The 21,558-nt window shown below is 37.8% G+C and overlaps 1 protein-coding gene across 3 annotated transcripts in view; it reads right to left on the bottom strand.

The window, feature by feature from the left end:
- Positions 1-11,030: 11,030 nt before the first annotated feature.
- The window catches only part of GPR63 (G protein-coupled receptor 63), a 50,257-nt gene continuing 39,729 nt past the window's right edge, over positions 11,031-21,558 (bottom strand). The window contains exons 2-5 of one of the 3 annotated variants that reach the window (XR_013992815.1): positions 19,820-20,386; positions 13,930-14,003; positions 11,278-11,437; positions 11,031-11,154 (exon numbers count right to left, since the gene is read on the bottom strand). Coding sequence is in view for 1 of the 3 variants with exons in the window: in XM_081040973.1 (XP_080897099.1) it covers positions 18,977-20,236 (1,260 nt within the window). In the remaining 2 variants the exon portion in view is untranslated. Of the gene's footprint in view, positions 11,155-11,277; positions 11,438-13,929; positions 14,004-14,534; positions 20,387-21,558 lie in introns of those variants that run through there. The other 2 variants (XR_013992816.1, XM_081040973.1) reach the window with 2 other exon arrangements.

Genomic DNA, 21,558 nt, shown 5'->3' with positions numbered 1-21,558 from the left:
GAAAAACGTAAAAGGTTTTCTTTTGCATTGCTTTGTTTGTCTGTTTGTTCATTTGTATCTTTTTTTGTTTGTTTCTATTTTCATTTTCAATGACTTCATGAACAACTCAGGGTTTATTCTCCCCAAGCCTTGGATCATTGTATACTTAGACAAGCTGAGTCTAGTTATCTCAGGAAAAATCATGCTTTAGACTTTTGCAATATTTCTAAGCTCAGAAAATTACCAGTGTTCCTAGAGTCTAAAATGACTATACCCAGAGGAGCTAATTTTCATCTGTGCTTTGAACTTATACAGAAACCACAGCTGCTTTTGTCTATCTGACTTATAGGTTAATTTACTACAGTGTGTTCTGTTTGGTTCTCTTTGGTATTATATAGCTGATAAAACTGCTTGGAAATATTGTGACTACCTGTGTCATGCCCTTATTATATTGTTTGATTTGGTTCATATCATCCATCATTCTCTCTCTCTCTGTCTCTCTGTCTCTGTCTCTCTCTCTCTCTGAAATTAGTTTTGTTATTGTCAAAAATGAATTGCTCCTTAGGGAAACCAGGAAAAGTCTCCTGATTTTATGTCACCTTGAGCATAAGTGTGCTACATAATTTTAGATTTCCCTCAGTTTAAAATCAGTTTTCTCTTCTTCCATACCTTGGGGGGGGGGGAGAATTAATCATTATAAAATCATTTACTACTCACATTCATCTATAGCATATCTACCAACAAGATATTAAGCCAGCAAGAATTAATATCTAATAGAGTTACATTAGAAATAAAATGTATACCTTCACTGATGACAAATAAATCAATATACCTAAGAGTTAAAATTTTCATTTCAAAGACAGTCCTTATTTGTTGGGTTAGAGTTAAAATCTTAGATCTTCCTGGTTTTCATCTAATTTCTGGATCCCTCATAAAACCATTACTTTATTATTTGCAGCTGAGAAGTCTCCCTAGAGCTATTCCCCAGGTGTGGTTTCTTGCAAAGGGCACAGAGAAAAAATTTACAGTTATTACAATAAGCAAAAGAAAGGACGACCTGCTTTAAAAAAAAAGAAGAAAAGAAAGAAAAACAAACCATATTTCAAAATGGCATACTGAACAACGTAAGGCTTCTGAAGTTTACATATCTTCACATTAACTAAGGCACTCCATCAAACACGTTTTCTTCTGAGCATCCAAATTTGGAGACATAATTAGAGTCAAAGAGGAAATAGTTCCAGGGTCACACTTATACTTAAAGAAAATAATTTGAATAAAACTCTGTGAGAAACATTTAAACAGATCAAAATACAAAGAGATACAGTCGTGGTGTGCAGTTACTAAAAAGAATGAATTATATCCCTGTAGACTGACCTATGAAAACAGCTATGATCTAATAATCAAAAGAACAAATATGTTGCACAATAATGTATACAGAATGACTCTATTTTTTAAATAAATAAATAATCAAACAAAACTAAACATGATAAAAGGTTATAAATTTCTACAAGCATACAGGAAAATGTGTAAGTACACAGAACCAACGGTTAACACTTGTTACCTTGGGAAGGTATAATTAGAAAAAAGAAAGAAGAGGTTAAAGTTTAGTTCCATAATTCTATACTATTTTGACTATAAAAATGAACGCTTATTATCTTATAATTAAACAAAACAAAAATGTAAGGGAAAATAAAGATAAACTGTATACCAAGAAAGACACATGTATCATATATGTAGGAGAGATTTTATTTTTTTCAGTTCAACTTAATAAATATTAGTTGAGTGCTGAACATATAGTTTATATATGGTGAATTTGGCTACAAATAGTAGGAAATCCCACTCAAAGGGGCTTAAATAAGAACATTTATTGGCACACACACCAGAAGTCCAGCAGTTACGTGGGTTTCAGAAATGATAGAATCCATGGACTCCACCTCCATTTCACTGAGATTCTCTTGGCTTTCCCCTTCTCTGTGCTTTGACTTCATCCTCAGTCTGATAGGAAGAATCAGAAATCAGACTTATTTCCAACTATCACATATTGAGAAGAGAGAATAGCTTTTTGGAAGCATCCCCAGGAGATGAAGTAAATGCTCCCATTATATTTCTCCTTGTGCCTCGTTGGCCAAAAATGCATCACATTCCCAATCTTGAAAACTTCATTGGCAAAGGAAATGGGTATTAGATCAATCAGGGCATCTCTTAGAGTGGAATGTGAGTACAATCTCCTGAGGAACATGGGCAAAGTTGGGGAGGGGACCAGGTTAGATATCTGAACAGGGTTCCTTTGGCAAAATACCAGTCAAATACCAATGAACACCAGTGACACAATCCTTACCCTAATAGAGCTGACCCTGCTGCAGAAGGCAAGCATTCAACAAGCAGCTATGCTTGGGAAGAGCATCACAGAAAAGGAAGTATATAATGCTATGCTTTGGAAACACTAGCAAAGAAGATATCTGTTGACAAGTGGGAGTGGGGAGGTTTACAGAAGACCACTCAGGAATGCTTATGACCTGAAGAGAGGAGAGAGAAACAGAACTTGTGATGACAGGAAGGTCAGCAAGTGTGATCGGTTTAAATAACTGAAAGCAGTGCAGATGGCCACAGCCTAGAGAAATTGAGGCAAAGGTTATGTCTTCTGTATATCAGGAAAACTTACAAATTGTTAAAACAAAGACAAATGCCCAGAGAGAAAAATGGGCAAAGTAGTTCACAGAGAGAGAAACAGAAAACACAAATGAAGATATGAAATATTGTTTGGTGCACTAACAATCAAAGAAATACATTTTGAAATAAATACATTCCATTTTTCATTCACAAAAAAAAATTGAAATTAATTCTAGAGTCAAATCTTAAGTTAGGACAAGGATATTTGATAGAATGAATATAAATTCATACAACTTTTCTGGAAGGCAATTTGACAATAAGTCCCCCTCAAATTTAAAGATAGCTGCCTTCTGGACCTTGTAATTTCACTCCTAGAATTTATCTAAAACAAAAATACAAAAGTGGATAAATATGTTTAGGGATATTCATCACAGCATTACATGAAAAAAGCAAAACAATTAAAAACAAATTAAGTGTTCAATAAACAGTACAGCTTAAATAAATGATGGCATATTGCTTTGATAGACTATAAAGTCATTTTTAAGTATACTGTAAGTAATAGTGAATGACTGTTATTAAATGAGAAACAAAGTACAATGGTATTACAATATGATTTGTTTCATATAGCAATAATATACATGTACAAAAGATATATATGTGTTGTCAGTGCATATTTCTTAATTTTTGTTCTAAATCATCTTTCAGATTTTCTATAATAAACAAGTCTTTGTTTTATAATAAAAAAGGAGAGATTTTTGAAAAGAAAATCCAAGTAAAACTTTCCTTGGAGGCACCTAACACAGTGATCAAGGCAAAACTATTATTTCCCCTTATTTTCCATATATTAATTCACAGCTTCTTGTTAATAGAGACAGGGATCAGAGATGGTGAATTCAAATCATCCCGGTGAAGGAAGTAGATACTATCTGTCATATAATAAAGGAGTAAGATATCTGTGTCCTGTAATTTTTCTTCTAAACACTTACTTTATAATTCAGTCATTATCACAGTGATTGCTCAGAATTTATTTTTTAATATTAATGGTCAGAATGTATAAAACATGAGGCTTCCACACAGACACCTGTCATTTGTAATACTGCTAAAGGTTTCTACCTTGCAAACACAAGAATTCTGACAAATCCGACTTCACATTATTTCTATCCCAAAAGCAACACACATATAAGCTAAATTTTTATTGCATTATTGAATATGTGTCTAACAGGACGAGAACTTCTGTTGTACTAAGTTTCCAAGAGAACGCTGAGGTCAAAATAAAGTTAGAGAACATGAGCATGAAACGTCACCAATATTTATGTTTGTGTAATAGTCTCTAGCAGCATTCAGTGGCTTAGTTGAGAAACCAAATGCAATAAAAATTTGTTGATTTTTGACCACCCAATATTCACAGACCATCATTTTAGTCATTGTATCCCAACGTCTCTCTAGAGAACCATGCACTACCCTTCCTCTCACTTTTAGCCCACTTACTTCTGGGCGCCAGGGTGGAGCATGTTCCTTTGGCCCAAACTAGATTGATTGGTTTTCTGTCACTTACTATGGAAACAGCTCTAACTGAATGAAAAAAAAGCAGAACTGGAAGTGGGATAGAATAAGTAATGGATAAAACAGATTGAATAGGCAAAAAGTAGGGTAGAAAGTAACAAGGGCTTTCCAGCCTGGGCAGGGAAGTTGGCAATCCCTGATAAGGAGTAGTGAAATATTTAATCTGCTTATATCTTGGGACCAAGACCGCATGCATCCTGCAGCTTCCCCACTAAACGACTTGAGAGGAAAAGAGTTAGGAGTTCAGAGAATATTATTTATTGTGGCTTTCTATAAGGTCCTATAAAGAAAAGATCACCTTAGATTGAAATTGTCCCATCTGAAACCAGAAAAGGATAAAAATTATGAATTTTCTAGTGGAGACCATTTCTGCCTGTGGCCTGCAATCTGAGATGGCTAAAAATACAATGAAATGAAAATAGGTGTTGGAAAATGGAATGTTTTGCTGTCCGTTAAGGTTGATGCCAGGAAAGGCAGGGAGGAACCATTGCAGGAGACAAAATTGGAATATTTTTCAACTCAACTATCTATTGTTATGCATTCAGGGGAACAACTAACTTGCTTGCAAAGAAGCTGTGACAGAGCCTAGGAGCAAGTGGTGAATTCCTGGTGACTCCTACCACACTTACTGTTTAATTTTATCTCTAGGCAGATACCAAAATGGAAGTCATTGAGTTTAGAGCCAAAGTATATGAGCTGATGTGTGAGACTAAGGTGAGGCTATCCACTAAGAGATTGAAATTGCCACGCCTAGTTTCAGAATTCAAAAACTGTCTTGAATAGGATATCAGATTTGGGTTACTAGCCCATGGAATCCAGGGAATGAAAATGGGAGATGGGACGGTGGAAAGCCTCCTAAGCTGTTAAGGAAGTTGCTTTGTTTGAGCTCTAAATCAACTTTTAGGACCCTGAAATTTTACTGCTCCAAGATAATACAAGTATATATTCTCCCCAATACACATCTGAGTTGTAGCCACAAAAAGCAATGAACAAGAAAGAACTTCTATGCCACAACAATGTGCAACAACCTTTTTGGTAATTAAAAAAAAAAAGTTGCTACCTGTTTAAAAAAAAAAAAATCGGAAAAAAAAGAAAAATAAACTCCTAGAAAGCAGAATACGGATCAAACTGTTTATTAAACATTCTGATTTGGTAGATTTTGGTTGGGGCTCTGTACTTTTAACAAACCAAATATTCTTATTACACACACAGGCACACACACAGAATATAGTATTTTAGGAGTAAAAGAATCTGAACTACAGGTAACTTCAGACATTGACCTTCATTTCTGGTTTGTCCCCTCTGTTCAAATGGTCTCTTCTGACCAACTCTGGTTCCTGAGGCCCAAGACCCCCAGGAGGACTGCACATTAAGGCCTAGGTGAACTACAGGAAACGGGGAAATCTTGGACCAAATGAAATATTTTCTCAAGAAAGTTTGCAGCCACAATTTCAGGAGGCATAATTTGAATCATAATCAAGGACATACAATAGAAATGTACAGCTACGCATCAGATCCTGGGAGAAAAGTGAATTCATAAATGAAAGAATTAAGAAATGAGATCAGAAGGCAGGAGAGTCTCATTAGTGAGTCATCACACATGCTAAGGCCATGAGAAACACGAAAGTGTTTAAGATCCACTTTTATATGGAATGCCTATGTGTCTCTTGGTTGACCTTCAGCACTAGTCATTCCATGTCTTCCAGCCAGATGTTCATAGGTCATGAGCCTCCCCACAGGGTCCATCCATCAGTGGTAATCATTGGTAATTACTTAGATTTGAACACATTTGACGCAGCTCAGTAGATGGGCCTATGCACCAGGATTCAGAGAACAGGATTTTCTACAACTACTATCCTACAGGTTTGTGCCCCGCCATCTCAGTCCCATGAGCACCTAAAGTCCACTGGCTTACTGAAATAAATACAAGAATGAAGAGAAGAGAAGAAAGAACCAGAGGAAGAGAGAAGGAAAAAATCTAGCAGTTGTACTTACTAGAGCAGGCCGCGCATTTCCCACCACTGGGTGAAGGGGACCTTAAATAGATGGAGGGGAGTATTTAGAAAAGTAGTTGGTTTCCCTGGGATACAACTATAAATGTGCCTACTGACTGCACTTTTGTATTGCAGTGTTTGCACCCTTTACTCACAGAGCTTATTTAGTCCTCAGCCAATGGAACAACATAGTTGTCTTGCCAGCCTTCTATGTGCAGACGACTGATTTTGTGGTCTAGACTAATAAATTATGTAAGTTTCCAGAAAGTGTTCCAGGTGTCAGACACTCAGGTTCTCATTGTTTCTAAATAAAACCTGTGCCAGCCACCAGAAAGCCAAGACACAAGAACACATTGACTGACGACCCAGTAGAGGTGGCAGATGGTGGTGAAGGTAGTTGCTGCCAGGCTAGATGACCTGGCATGGCCTGAGTCACTTCCAGAAATCTTGCATGGTGCTCCAGGAGGAGTCTGGATGGTCATGAGTGTGGGATTGTTCATTTACCTGTCTCCCTTCTCTGCCAAGATATCAAGATCGTCACTCATTCTGCCTCCCCATAAATTTACAGCTCAGGGTAGAGAGCTCATCAGTTGCATAAGAAAATTGAGGCACTAGATTGTGTCAGGGGAAGTCTTTCAAAGCCAAGCCAGGCTTTTACATGGGGTAATTCTCCTGGACCACTATCAGGAAGGGAAACCCACCATCTCAGGTGGTTTCCTTTCTTTGGGACACTCTGGTCAGAAACAAAGGGGTCACTGCTGGCCCTACTGTAGCAGAAAACACTATGTTTTCACCAAACTCATTTCTTCTTTATCTGAGACAAAAAAATAGACCACAGTTTTCAGTCTCCATTGCAAGAAAGTATATGCATGTGGCTGGATTCTATCCAATGAAATATGTATTCTATCCATCTCCAGACTTGGACCATAAAAATCTCCTAGGTGTCTAGGCATGGCACCCCTTTTATCCAGTCAACTGGCTGAATATTGGCATCCTAAAACCCATATGCTGAAGATAGAATTTCCATCATCCTCGATTTCTGAATGATTACTTGGGAGCCAACTGGGAACATCTATCCGAACTGGGTTGTTATATCAAAAAGAAATGAATGATTCTTGTGTTAAGCCACTCGTTCGAGGGAATGTTGTCACAAAAGCTAGCGCTACTTCAATAAACACAGATTGATGTTCATGTCACATTTGTTGGACCAGAGGAGATAATCACCCAAGGTCACCTGAGGAAGCATGGCTAGAGAATTTCAATTGTAATGTAAGAAAAAAGCAAAACTAATTGCTAGAAAAGCATCCCAAAAGTCAGGATGAACAGAGAAAGCCATTGTGAAGAAAGTAATGAGAATAGAGCCAGAAGACCAGTAAGCAAGTTGGAGGCCAGTGAGCATGAAGACAATCACAGCACACGATGTAGCAAAGGTCCATTTTCTTCCGGTGCCAAGATAGAGGAGCCTAAACAGGTCAAGGAACTGTGCAAATCCAGAAAGCATCAGCCCCCATCTTAAATAGCCAGCTCTGCATCTTCACTAGCTTCCAGGAGCCTTTACCCACTGGCCTCATTCCTGCAAATCTCATTCTTCAGGGTTTGTTCATTTCCCACTTTCTTTTATTTAACCTTGGACTGAACCTGTCAGACAGGGTTTTCATGCTCTCCTTCCATGACCTGGCTGTATCCACGACTAGATTTGAACTTTTCTCATAAGCTGGTGATTGCTGTGTTATGTTACTGTGGATAAACGGCTTCTTTCCAGAAGAGAAAGGAACTGCCATTTTTTGCTCTAAGGTTATTCCCAACCCTCTAACTCCACAATACCACTATTTATCAGCCCTTGCTGGGATTAAATTTAAAGCACCCAGATGAGCATCCAAGCTGCAGAAAGGGGCAAATTCCCAGGAGTCTCTGCTTCTGAGACTTGAGCACTTTGTAACAAGAGCCACAGACTCTAAACATTCCATAATCTAAGCTAACATTCCTGAGGAAGGAGGTATCTGCCTTTTGGTTAGAAGTCTGAGTGGAAACTTCACCACTCCGAGTCTCTTTCCACTACCAAAATCTTGCCTGCCTTTCTAGTGGTCACCATGTCTGTACATCTTTCTAGGAAGAACCTCAACACAAAGAAACTACCATCATTTGGACTACTTAGATCTTAAAAGTCTCTTATTGGCCCTGGCCTCTGGGAGCTGTGTACCCTCCCAGCCTGCAGGATTTCTGCCCTATATTCAGAAGTGCTCTGAGGATACAAGGACAAATAATACTTAATAAGGATCTTTGGTGCATTTCCTGTGTTTCCTGCTTGCAAATGAGAAACACATGACTTCAGGCCATAATGAGGATATTCATGTTTTATCTTGTGCAATAGCATCTATGCAAATTACCTGTGCTGAGAAGTGTTTAGGAACACTGAGCCTAGTATTCAAGATGAATATGTAATGAACAATGTAGACAGATCACCAAAGCTTAGGGCAGGAGTCCATAGAAGAGTTGAGGACAAGCTTAAGGCAGGACCAGAGGAAACAGGGTGAATTACCAAGTACAAGTTAGGTTGAATGGGACAATCAGATTCTAAAGGAAAATCCTTCATGAATGGAGGAAAAAACAAGGTGAAGGAAACAAGAAAGCATAGGTAAGATGATAGTACAATGTGAAAAAAGGCTAGAGTTCCCGTGTCCGCTCAGATGTTGGTCTAAATTCTTGTCTCATGAAGTGTTGACTTCATGCATCCCATGGCTTCTTAAAATTCAATTCACCACTTGGAGCACTGGAGGATTTGCAAAATAATATCCACCTTCTAGAGTTACAAGAGTCAGAGAGTATATATTTACCTAGCTATAGTATACCTGCATCATCTAGCAGGCATCAAATAAATAATGGCTGCCATTAATATGATTATTTGGTTGTGAATGTTCTATAGCAGAGATGTCCAAACTGTGGCCCATGATCCATTTTTTATTGGCCCGCAGCAAATTCCAAAAATATATTTCGTTTACTTAAATAAACCAGGTGAGGCAATACATACTTCACCTCAATTGAGTGGACTGGCCGTTTGTGTATTTTACCGCATATGGCCTTTGGTGAAAAACGTTGGAAAAAGTTTGGACTCCCCTGTTCTATAGGCTTTAAACAGCAACAACAGTCTTAGCCAGGAGCTGATGACTGAAATCATTATTGACAACACTTACCTTGCTTCAGCCAACAATGAATCTTTATTTAGTATTTAAAGCTTAGCATTTGTTCGCTGAACAAAGCAAACTTTTATATGTAAAAGTCTGAGCTAGCTGCCAAAAAACATAGCACCCCATATATACACCACAATATTATTAATACCTGTTTTTATGTGACCATTCATCTTTATTTTAAACAGCTAGTATTTTAAAGATTTGTTACTAAATATAAGTTCTCTTCATTTCTATACAATACTACAGTGATTCGGCTGAAGCAAGATAAGTGTTGTTCTCCTAAATTTTCTCTTTTGTTCTCCTAAATTTTCTTTTTTTATTGAATCAACCCTTCATTCTGGCACCATGTTAACATACCTTTTGGTCTATTTATGTATGTGACATCTGGATTGACTCTTTATTTCAAGTTTCTTCGTGGCAAAAACAATGAGCACAGTGAGCATACTTAATAAATGTTACATAATAATAACTATTAAATGTTCTTTTAAAATCTCAAACAGCTTTTTATCTTCAGCTTCTACTTTGAAATAATTATATACTTCCCCAAAGCTATTTATAGCTCCCATCAGGAAGATCAGCTGAAAAAAAAAAATGTGTTCGCCGTCCTGCCAAAAGTATGGTGAACGTGATTTAAACTCTGCTTTTCTATTGCAAGTGTTCAAATGACATTCAACATATGGGTGTCTAATTCCAGCAACAGAAGACTTTTCCCATCTAAATCTCCTTGATGGAGATTTACATTTCCACCATATCACCGTTGTCATTTATTTACCAACAAACTGAGATTACACAAAACAGTGACAGAAATATGCTTTTTATTTGCCGTTATCAGTCCATCTGTATCTATGCTCCTCAGCTAATGAGTCAGCTCCTCCTTTTCCCCTTTGAAGCCTGAACCCCTGCACATTCAGTGAAGACAGACAAAACGTAGTCACATATCAGCCTTACAATTAGGAGGTACAGAAGGACTTCCTCCATGATGTGATTTGCACATCATACAGTCAAAAAATTATATACATATGTGCACGCCTCTTGGGGTTGCCAGGTGTAGCAAATAAAAATTTAGCAGCCCTAGCTGCTCTACACACTCATTCCCCAAACTGGCAGATGCAGTGTCAGAGAACCCCCAGACTGCCTTCTCCCCTAAGTCAAGGAAGCAGATTGATTTGCCTAAGTCAAGTAGGCAGGTCACTGCACTTGGAGATTGAAGACCCGGGCGCTGCTCTCAGATCTTGCCACTTAGAACCCACTTGGTTTGGATAAGTCTGTGATAATTTTTACCACCACCAAGATACTATCATCAAAATGTCCATTTCCAGACTTTTGGAAATCACTACTCTCTGTGACCCATCATGCTAGGTGCTGGGGAAACAAAGAAGCACAGTGCCCTGCTATCAGGGAGTGTAGTTTCTAGTGAGACAGAAACACGTGAAAATCAAGGAAGAAAGGTGAGGCTAGAAATCAAGACCCAGCTGAGGTGGTGTTTTGGTGGTGGTGGTGTTGTTTTGGGGATGTAATCTCACATCTCTGTCAGATTACATCGCTGTATTTCCCTTCAGCGTGCATCTTGTTGTACTCTATATTTGTTTTCCTCAGAAGCCCTTGCCCTCAAAAGAGATCAAATAGACCTGTTGCTTGGCAATAGTAGCCCTCACATGGATGAACATAAGGTATCGTGATGTCTTGCAATCTAAACTAATCATAGCTTTAGAGACTATACATACCTTTGGGAAAATCAGACAAGAAAACTCTTACCTTCTTCCTGTTGGAGAAAAGTGTCTCCTGTGCTGTTTGCGGTTACCTTGCTCATTAGGTGAGTCCTAGAAGAGGAGGTGAAAGAAATGCCCTAGCTACTGACAGTTTCCCAAGGAGTCCCCAGAATCCAAAAAGGAAAAGTTCTTCCATTTTAAGTCTGGAAGGGCAAAAGTGATCGCAACACTCACCTCGCTTAGGTCCCCTCAGAAGTTTCAGTCCAGGCTGCAGAGAACAAACTGCTAACCCACATACTGGGAAGCAGTAGTTCCTGGCCTTGTCACAGTGATATGCCATATTCCTTTGTCTGTGAGCTCAGCTGGTTTTCAGTGGTTGGGCCTGGGTGATGAACTGAAAAATAATAAAAATAAATATCATTTTCTTAAAAATGTAAACGTTCTATTATTCTTCTTTCTACTAATAAACATGTACCTATTAAATTACAGTACTTTCCAGGATCATTTATCTGGTCTCTGTTTACTTGATTATTGGTTTTTCCAAATCTATCCAGCCTCTCTCTCTCTCTGACAGTAAAACCTCACTGACTTGAAGTGAAATGGGAAAAGATCTAAAGTTGGGAGCTGTCAAGCTGTGTTTGAATCCCAGCTCTACCTCCTAATTGCTGTGAGAATTTGGGCAAGTCACTTAATTGCTCTAAAACTGTTTCTTCGTCTGCTTATTAGGGTATAATCTATTTGAAAACCTCTAATAGGGGTACTGTCATAGAACAGATGGTAAGAAAAATCACACAATTAAAAATATTTTTCATCATTTTCAAAAGTATATAATAAACTATAGTAACCGTTTTCTGGTACAATTTTTGTTTTGTCTTGTTTGATACAAATGATTCAATTGATTAAGCAGTTCTGATTCCTTTACCAATCAAAAGTTAATAGGTATCTTAAAACACTGCCATTTTGTGTCAGGCTGAACGAGTTCTGGTGACACAGCAGGAGTGTCAAAGCTGGCACAAGGACCTGGGGCTTCTGACTTTATCACCGCCACTTCCTCTCTCAAGTAGTCTTGGCTACAAGATTCAACCCCAGTACTTCAGACAAATCAGTATATAATTGAACCCAAATTGTGCACCAGGTGACAGCTTTTCCAAAAGAGGTTCTGGGATCTATGCAATTTAAGGTAAGTGTCTGGGAATTAGAGTGTCCCTAAAATTTCAGCCATAGTCAGCAAGTTCCATGAAAGTTCTGTGACTTTAGAGACGGTGTGCCCAAGGCTCCCAGGGGCCCACTCAGCCTGACAGCCTCTTTCCTGGCTTAGCCAAGTATTGTCTATGAGTTCAAACCAAGAACAAAGCAACCTAGGCTTTGTGTTAACATCTACAACTTTGTGTGTAGGTTTTGCTGCTATGATTATTTATTATTTAATGCATGGAGAGTCATAATCATTCAGTATGATGCTTAGAAAGGTCTTCTTACTAGACTCTCAGTTCTCTTCAGAGGATAATGGGATCAAGGTGGCCTAGAAAAATATGACATTAGGCATTGGTTTGAATGCAAGCTATGCCTCAAAACATTACTTGATCTCTTAGGAACATAACTTCCTCATTTGGAAAAGGGAGAAAATACCGTGAATTAAAAGAGATAAAGTGTATTTCGACTGCAATAAGTAGCTAAAAAATGGCACCCATCATCATTATTACGATTTACATACTTTTATCCTGAGAGTTAATGTTAGAACTATCAATGCTTTCAAATTCCTTAAAAGGTTTCATCCTTGACAAGTATCCCAAATAATGAAAGCTCACATAGAAAGGAAGTTGGTTTACATAATCATCTAATCAATTATGATTTCCTTTTGAGAACTTTCAAACTAGATACAGTGAAAACCAGGAATAAACATTGTGCCTTGTGATTACATGACTCTGAATGGAATGTGGTCAGAACGTGTATCCCATCCTCTGCCACAAGCTTACCTTGGTCGTTGTATTAACCTCAACCCGAGATTTGCATGATTGAGGTTTTTGGACTACCACTACAGCATCATGAAGAATTGTATTATGTTTTAAATTTGGGTATCATCATTATGATGATCTTTTGATGTGTCAGCTTGGCTAGGCTACAGTCCCCAGCTACTGCATCAAACACTGATCTAGGTGTTGGTGTGAAGGTAATCTGCAGATGTGACTAAAGTCCATAATCAGTCCATATTAACAGAGATTATTTTAGATAATCTGGGTGGGCCTGATTCAATCAGTTGAACGGCCTTAAAAGCAGAACTAAGGCTTCTTTGAGGAAGAAATTCCACCTGTGCAGCACCTTCAGTTGTGCCTGTGATTCCCAGCCTGCTTTACCTGCTGGGACGGCCTGCTCTTTGCAGCTTAGATTTGCCTAGCCAACCCTACAATCATGTAAGCCAATTCTTGTAATTAATCTCTTAATAAATCTCTCCTATACCATGTTTCCCCAAAAATAAGACCTAGCCGGACAATTAGGCTAATGTGTCTTTTGGAGCAAAAATTAATATAAGATCAGGAATTATATTATATTATATTATATTATTATTATACCTGGTCTTATAGTAAAATAAGATCAGGTCTTATATTAATTTTTGCTCCAAACGACACATTAGAGCTGATTATCCGGCTAGGTCTTATTTTCAGGGAAACATAGTAGTTCTTCTCTGGTTAAACACTGAATGATAGAGCCAGGAATTTTTTCTGTTTTCTTTTTGCATTAAATCTAACTGCACCTTGATATTTAAGGTAGAAATTGCTCCTAAATATTCTCTTTATTATGCATGAGTTGAGTAGGGTTCGTTATTTTCATGGTAGTTATGAAAATGCTTTTAGTTCAACACGTTCTTCTATTTCACTATATCTTTCTTACCTTTCCGTTTCAGAAGGAACTGTCAATGTAGATTCAATGACAACCTTCTTTTGTAAATCAACCTTCTTTTGTAACTTAAAAAAGAAGAAATATATTTAGCTATTGCATATGAGTGGAAAAGAAAATAAAACCCCATGTTTAATTGGAAAAACACTGAAACTCTTATATACAAATAAATATTTGCTATAGATTTAAAAGTGGATTTGAGATAGGCCTTAGACTAAAAATGGGAGCACAGTATGAAATCATTTTGTCAAAATAGGAACAGGTACTGCCATTGCTTTGCCAAGTGACAATGTTATTTTAAATGATTCAACAGTAAAATTTTCATAACTCTTCTAGACAGAATTTCTTAAAACTGTTTCTTAATACTAACAATCTCGTGCCAAGTTTCATTTCATCTTTAACTATCCTGAGAACTTCTAAAACTAGAATACAGTTACACACACAGGTTTTGAGAGCTAATTTGAAAATAAGAACCCAAAAGGAAGCAGAACATTAAACTAAACTCAGATTTTAATTTAACAGAAAGTATTATTCATGACAAATTTCTCTAAGATAAGATGAAGTGTCCTTAAAAAAAAACAAACTCCACTTTTAGAAATATTAAACATTTATTTTTCTTATTGGGAGCACTTTTCCTGGTTGTAATAAGAATATGCACAAACAACCATACTTTCCGATTTCTAAATGTTAACAACCCCAAATTCAAAGTGGCTTTTTCTCCCCAATACAGGTCGAGTACTCTTTTAAAATAAATTAATTTTAATTATAAAGTACTAGTACCAATATATATCTAAGAAATGTATTACCATTTACCTATAATAACAAACATGTGCTTTGATATTTTTATTGTAAAACTTGAGTTTTCAATGAAGGCAGTTTAACAGGACTATGGTTGACAAAATAAATTTGAAATAAGCAGTTCTTTAAACGTAAACTAAAAAACATGGCAGAATAAAATGTCAAGCGAAAGAAAAACTTTCTGTGATATATGCACAAATATTTTATGTAAACAAAAGCAAAGATCAAGAAAAAAATTGAGCATCTTTGTTAGCAACCAAAATACATAGATTAAAAAGGTTATTTTATTTTTTTCATGCTTCCATTGAATACGACTGGCATAAGCAGAGCAGTAGGAATTAAATAAATCTTTACATTCCCCTTATACTCTTCAGAAGGTTACATACGATAAAGACATCTCTCTAAGAGAAAAAAAGGTATTATCGGAATTAGACTCCAGAAGCCATGACTTTCAAATATTAAGTCAGTCTTTTTGCTCTACTGTTAAATGAGATGGTTTATCTGAGTTTGGCCAGTTGAAAGAAGGTAAAGCTAACACTGGCGAGATCCAGCACTAACGCACATGGCAGCAAATTAGGCACAATGATACATACATTTTTTCTTCTGGATGTGGATTACCCATGCACTAGGAGATAATGGCTTCCAACACAAAACCAACATCTTTGTATAAAACAGACAATATTGAAATGGGTATATTTTTTGACAGGAGTGTTTCTTGAAGTGTGTCCCCAAGACAACCTGCAGCAGAAACCTACAGAGCGCTCAACAAAATAAAAGTGCGAGTTCCTGGGCCCAACGCAGCCCCTTTGGGAGCCCTGGGAGCCTCTGGGAGCATCTGCATAGTTAACAAGCCCCCTGGGGATACTTAGACACATATTCATATTAAAGTTTGAACATCACTACTCCAGACCATTGGGATTTCTTGAGACTCTTTTGACTACAAATATTTCACTATTCCTTTCATGCTTCTTACTTATTAGCAGAAGGAAAATAAAAACTTTTCTGATTATGTCAGTCAGCAGTGATAATTAGTAGTGGTATTTTTTTCCCCTCAAGAAAATATAGGGGAATAGGCAACAAACGAGTATGCACCTAAATTTTTCAAAGGTACCCCATAGTACTTCTTTTTTTTAAAGCTTTCACATTATATACATAATAGAAATGTTCAAAATGATTTGTAAACTGTCATCTGATCAAGATTATCCAGGGTAAGGGCAGCCGGATGGCTCAGTTGGTTAGAGCGCGATCTCTGAACAACAAGGTTGCCAGTTCAATTCCCACATGGGATGGTGGGCTGCGCCCCCTGCAACTAAGATTGAAAACGGCGACTGGACTTGGAGCTGAGCTGCGCACTCCACAATACATTGAAGGACAACAACTTGGAGCTAATGGGCCCTGGAGAAGCACACTGCTCCAAAATAAAATTAAAATAAAATAAAATAAAACAAATAAAATAAAATAAAATAATAAAGTAAAATAAAATAAAATAATATAAAATAAAATAAAAATAAATTTAAAAAAAAACCAGGTGTGGCTTAGATTGAAAAAAAAAAGATTATCCAGGGTAAAGGGAACTTCTGTTCAGTGTTGCTGAATACTCACAAAGGCCCCTTTTTTTTTTCTTTCACAAACACCGAGCATCTCAGCAGGCACTCCACAGCTCTCACTAAATGATGCACTGCCTACTAAGCAGCACAAAAGTACCGAAGGATTGCTCATAAAAAAAGAACAAAGAAAATAAAGCTCAGTTTCAACTCCAATCAAGAGTCTCAAGACCCACTGCCATATGTAAGATGAATACAGAGTATGCTGACTCTCCTTAGAGAAAGTCTAATTTCAATATACTTATTAATATCTGCTTGAAATCCAGTTTACATTGAAAATGGAAAGCATGATACACTTCAGTGCGTTACTAGAGTATTTATGTTCTATAAGATCCATAGGGACACAGTAATTTTACCTGCAAATAATATAAACTAGAAACCAAAGAGGTAGGTGACTATCATCAGAAGATGATCCCAAAACAACATGTTAAATGATATGCTTGAGTCCCCAAAGAGTTCTTTAACTGGAAAATGAGTTCCAACACCATTGCAATTGCCTCAGAGCAGCATTTCCCAGGTCTTTTGTGATGTCCTCTATCTTCTGAAGTCCTAACTCCTGACACTGTACCACATGCTCTTCAGATGTTCAATGTTAAGAAATAACTAATGAAATAAAATGTAAAGAAGTAATACTGGAGACCAGAGTAATGCTGCTGTCAGCTGGGCTCTTCAAAAATCTCCCCTCTCACATGGAGGAATACCAGAGTTGGGACAGACCTCAGATTCACCTAATCCAACTCTAGTAGTACAATTGAAGAAATAGAGGCTCATTCTTCCCACTGGTTCACAAAGCACTAAAGTTCTGAAAAGATGCTATAAATCCAGAAAGTGTCCACGGTTAACATACCTATTTATAACGCCCATGATGTAGCCAAGAGGGGACACTTTCAGCCCTTATGGCCTTAGGCTGCAGCCCCATCCCTGTTGGCTGTTTTATAAAGCCGGTCAGTGGTTACAGAGAGAAGGGAACCAAAGGGTCTAGATGCACCGAGCAGTACACATCAACAGCAAGAGAAAAATAATTTGAAACCCCAGACCTGCCCTCGTACAACTTGCTCTATGCTTGGAACAGGGCTGATTTTTGCTTCTCTGTAGGACACTCACCAACTGAGCTCATTCACAAACTCCAGCTCTGCTATGGGCGAGCAGTGGGCCACAATGCTGTTCTGCCTGAGAACATTTAGAAACAGCTGGAAACTGGAAACCTCCGAACCTGCAAGGCCAAAACTACATGCAGCTGTATGTAACTTCTCCATAATCATCAGTCACTTGTTTTTTAAACAAAAACAAAAACAAAACAAAAAACGAAACAAACCAAAAATCATCTTTCCTTATAGCTTTGTTTACCTAAGATTATAAAGTTGCAGTGTAAAAGGGTGGTTGTAAACGATTTCATTTTTATATTTTCCAGACTTTCTGTAATGGTCTCACATTTCTTTTGCTAATTAAAAATGAAGCAAATTTTTAAAAGGTTTTAGTCTTAAAAAAGAAATGAACAGACATACAAAGTTCCCTCTCGACTACAAATATCTAAACCTGCCAGATATGTCAGTGTGGCCCAGTGAATTAGCCGTCTCAGGACTCCAACAGATTCCTAGCTCCACCACTGACCCTGGGCAGTGTTTTAGTCTCTCTGAGACTAAAATTTGCTTGCTTTATCTGTAAAAAGGAAGAAATAATACCTGCCTCACAGGATGCTGTAGGAAAAAGTGATACACAGTGCCTGGCATGTGGTTGGTGTCCAATAAGTGGTAAGCCCTTCTCCCTGCTGGACTCAGTGAGAATCCTTGAGTAAAAGGAATCACCACAGGTTGCACTACTAGCCACCCCCTCACTGCCTCCTATTTAAATTTGCAAGGGTGCTCTGTGTCTGCAGCTTCGCCCTATTGCTCTAAAGAATCGCTTTGTGCTTCAAAAATTTTCTACATGTTTATGTTCTCTCCTTTAAAACTGTACATGCAGATAAAACATTTAAAAACTATCTTCCTACAAATGATAATGCAATATTCCTAAAGCATAACATGTCACCTATAAAATCAATTCTGAAAAACATGACTGAATTAGTTGGTATGTTGTTTCTTAAAGTGCACCAAAGAAAATATTAATGACTTTTAAAATGTCACTAACCCCCTTGGGCTTGTTTGTTTTTAATAAAAGTAAATATTTATTTACTGAGATGTATGTGGTTTTTGGCTCCAATGTGATGGCAAAAAGCAGCAGTGTTTTCCAGAAAAACAAACAAAAAAAAGAATTAATAAAGTCAATTAAGCATATCTTAGCAGCATACAAAACACCTACAATTCAGTGTAACTGCAGGCTCAATAAAGCCCAATCCTGATTCCTACTTAAAAAACACAGTCAATCAAAGAACAACAACAAAAAAATATCTCCCCACTCTAAATCTAGACTTTCTCTTGAACCCAGGAGGTAACATTTGTGATTATTTCCATATTGTGTATCCTGGGAAACAGAATTATAACTAGTCACAATTCTTTCTTTACACTGCAAACACACACACACACACACACACACACAAACCTGTTAAAAACACATAAAGTGTAAGTAGAGAAGCCATGTAAAAGAAAATTCAAAGTCAGATATAGAACAACCATCACCCAAATGTCAGTGAGTTCCAATATTCACACCACCGTCCGATGTTCCCCACACACGTACACAGCACTGGGGCGTATCCGGCGCCTTGTGTGCCCAGGAAGCTGCGGCAAAAATTTGAAGGACTTAGGCATCATGTCCAGGCAGGCGTCATGGAATTTCTTAATCCTCCAGTAGTAAATCAGTGGGTTCAATGCAGACTTGAGGTAGCAGAGCCAAAGTAACCAGGTGCTGATCTCAAAAAAGTTGTGCTTGTAGTAAAAGTGCTTACTGAACGTCGCCACAAGGCTGTAAGTGGTGAACGGGGCCCAGCACACAATGAAGACCACGAAGAGAATCAGAATGGTAGTAAAGGCACGCGTTTTAAAGCCCATGTCGATGCTCATCTGGAAGGGTCTCTGGAGACTCATGAGACCCAATTTGCTGGCCTGGCGGAGGCATATACCCTCAGGGTAGCTATGGATCCTCAAGGCGTTGTGCCGAAGGGTGTTGAGTATGCCCATAAATGAATACAGTATCACCAGGAAGGGTATAAAGAAAGATATGAGAGAAATCAGCACCACATAAGCCTGGTAACCCGGATTAGTTGAGTATCCAAACACACACTGGGGGGCTCGGGAAGGTATCTGTAGGTCTGGGTTTCCTACAGCCAAAGGAAAAGCTACACAAAAGGACGTCACCCAAGAAACTGCAATCAGAACCTTAGCCCTATATGGATTTAGCTTATCCTGCCTCTGGACTATAATAAGGAACCTATCAATGCTAATGATGAGCAGGATGGTCACTCCCTCTATCACAAACAACCAAAAAAACATAGCAGATACCCTACAGAAGAATTTCCCAAAAATCCACCTGGTAGTAAGAATAGTTACCAAGGCAAAGGGCATGTTCAGCACTGCTAGCGACATATCTGCAAATGCCAGGCTGGCCAGGAGGATGTTAATGGCAGATCGCATGGCAGCCTTTTGGTAAACCATGAGGCAAACCACCAAGTTCCCAAGAAAAGACACGGACAGAATAAATATCATTATAGCAGAAAGGATGATCTGGAGAGGCAAGTTTAGGCTCTTATAAACTGCTGGTGTTGGGGGTATAGCTGTGCTATCCGTTGTCAAGGAACTCATCCCAGTGGGAGCCAAGGTTTCAAAACTATATCTAAGCAGCGGACCGATGCCAGCTTGCTGGAATGGTGGAGGGACCGTAATATTCATGTACGTGTTTTCATAGACCACGAACGTTGTGTTGGTGGCCCCAGTTTGGGACGCAGTCAACACCGCGGAGAAGACCATGGTTTCAGTAGGATGGAAGTAGCCAGCAGATAATAGGATGTTCTTCAAGCATTTCAACACAGAGCAGCAGTATCATGTTTCATTGATGGGCTTGGAAACATGTTCTGGAAAACACACATAGAGTTCCATCTTCCACAGGAGTCCTTTTGCCTGAAAACAAGCCCAAAACATGAAAAAGTAAATGAGAAATGAGCTTTGTAAATAACATTTGACTTTTTACCTTTCATCATGAAGGATCAGTTTGGCTTTTCTTTAATCCTTTAAAAATATTTAAGACTCTAGCCTCATCGGCATTAAAATATTGTGTTCTGTTGTTTTATTTTTAGTCAACCATAACAGAAATTTCATGACATTCATATATGAAGTGAAAGTGAAAAAATGTATTAAAAGTCAAAAATTCTAATTTTATTGTTATTATTATTTTTAATTTCCAGTAGCAGGATGGCCTTTCCACAGTAACTATTAATACACATTTTATTATCTGGTTCTCCTGAGAGTACTAATACTTTTCTTAATAGCTCTTTGGTGTCAGTTTAAATTCCATTTCTACATTAGCACAAAACTAATTGACAAATCCCTGAACTCAGTTTCCTATTTAATACTTTTGTTAAAACACCCTTATAAGTAGGTACTACTTACATAGGTTATTTTCTACGGAGGTCCCAGAGTTTCCTGGCTTTCTATTTCTTTGTGTTTCTTCCCAGAAATCTCACCATCACCATGAAAAGTTATTCAAGAGGAGAAGAAAAATTACATAATACATAAAAAGTCTTGGTCATATTTTCAAGACTTCTTTCTCAAAAACTCTCTTTGCTTTCTATTTTCTCAATTTCTTCTCCCTAAAACTGACTTCATTGTCTGTTGGAAACTTGATAGAGATGTCAACCAAATAATAAGGAATTCCAAAGGAAGTAACCAGAAAAATATTCAGGAGAATCTATTCCAGAAAACTTAGATATTTGGTTATTTTACTCCAAAAAGTTTCTTATCGCCTTTCTCTTATCCTTACCCCAACTTCTGCAACACTAGAGTTTTCTGTAAGGGACTTTATTAAACTACTATCTTACTAACCGATTTTTGTGGTGTTGGGTCTTCCTTCCTTACTGCAGAGGTAACCTCCATTAATTAGATAGAATTCTCTTTGGATTTCTGGGTAGATGCCTTTAATAAATCCCAAAAGATCGGGAAAACATAAATGCACAGTAAATTTAAAACAACACTGTAATTTGCTCTTTATTTGGACTGAGAATTAGTCACTGATTTACTAATTTCTTGGGATATGGAGGGTGGAGGCACCCAATTTGAGAGACCCAAGATCCAGC

Source organism: Rhinolophus hipposideros, assembly GCF_964194185.1.
Source record: "Rhinolophus hipposideros genome assembly, chromosome: 3".
Lineage (NCBI taxonomy): Eukaryota > Metazoa > Chordata > Mammalia > Chiroptera > Rhinolophidae > Rhinolophus > Rhinolophus hipposideros.
The sequence above is the reverse complement of the archived record's forward strand: the minus strand, read 5'-3'. Positions and strand labels throughout refer to the sequence as shown.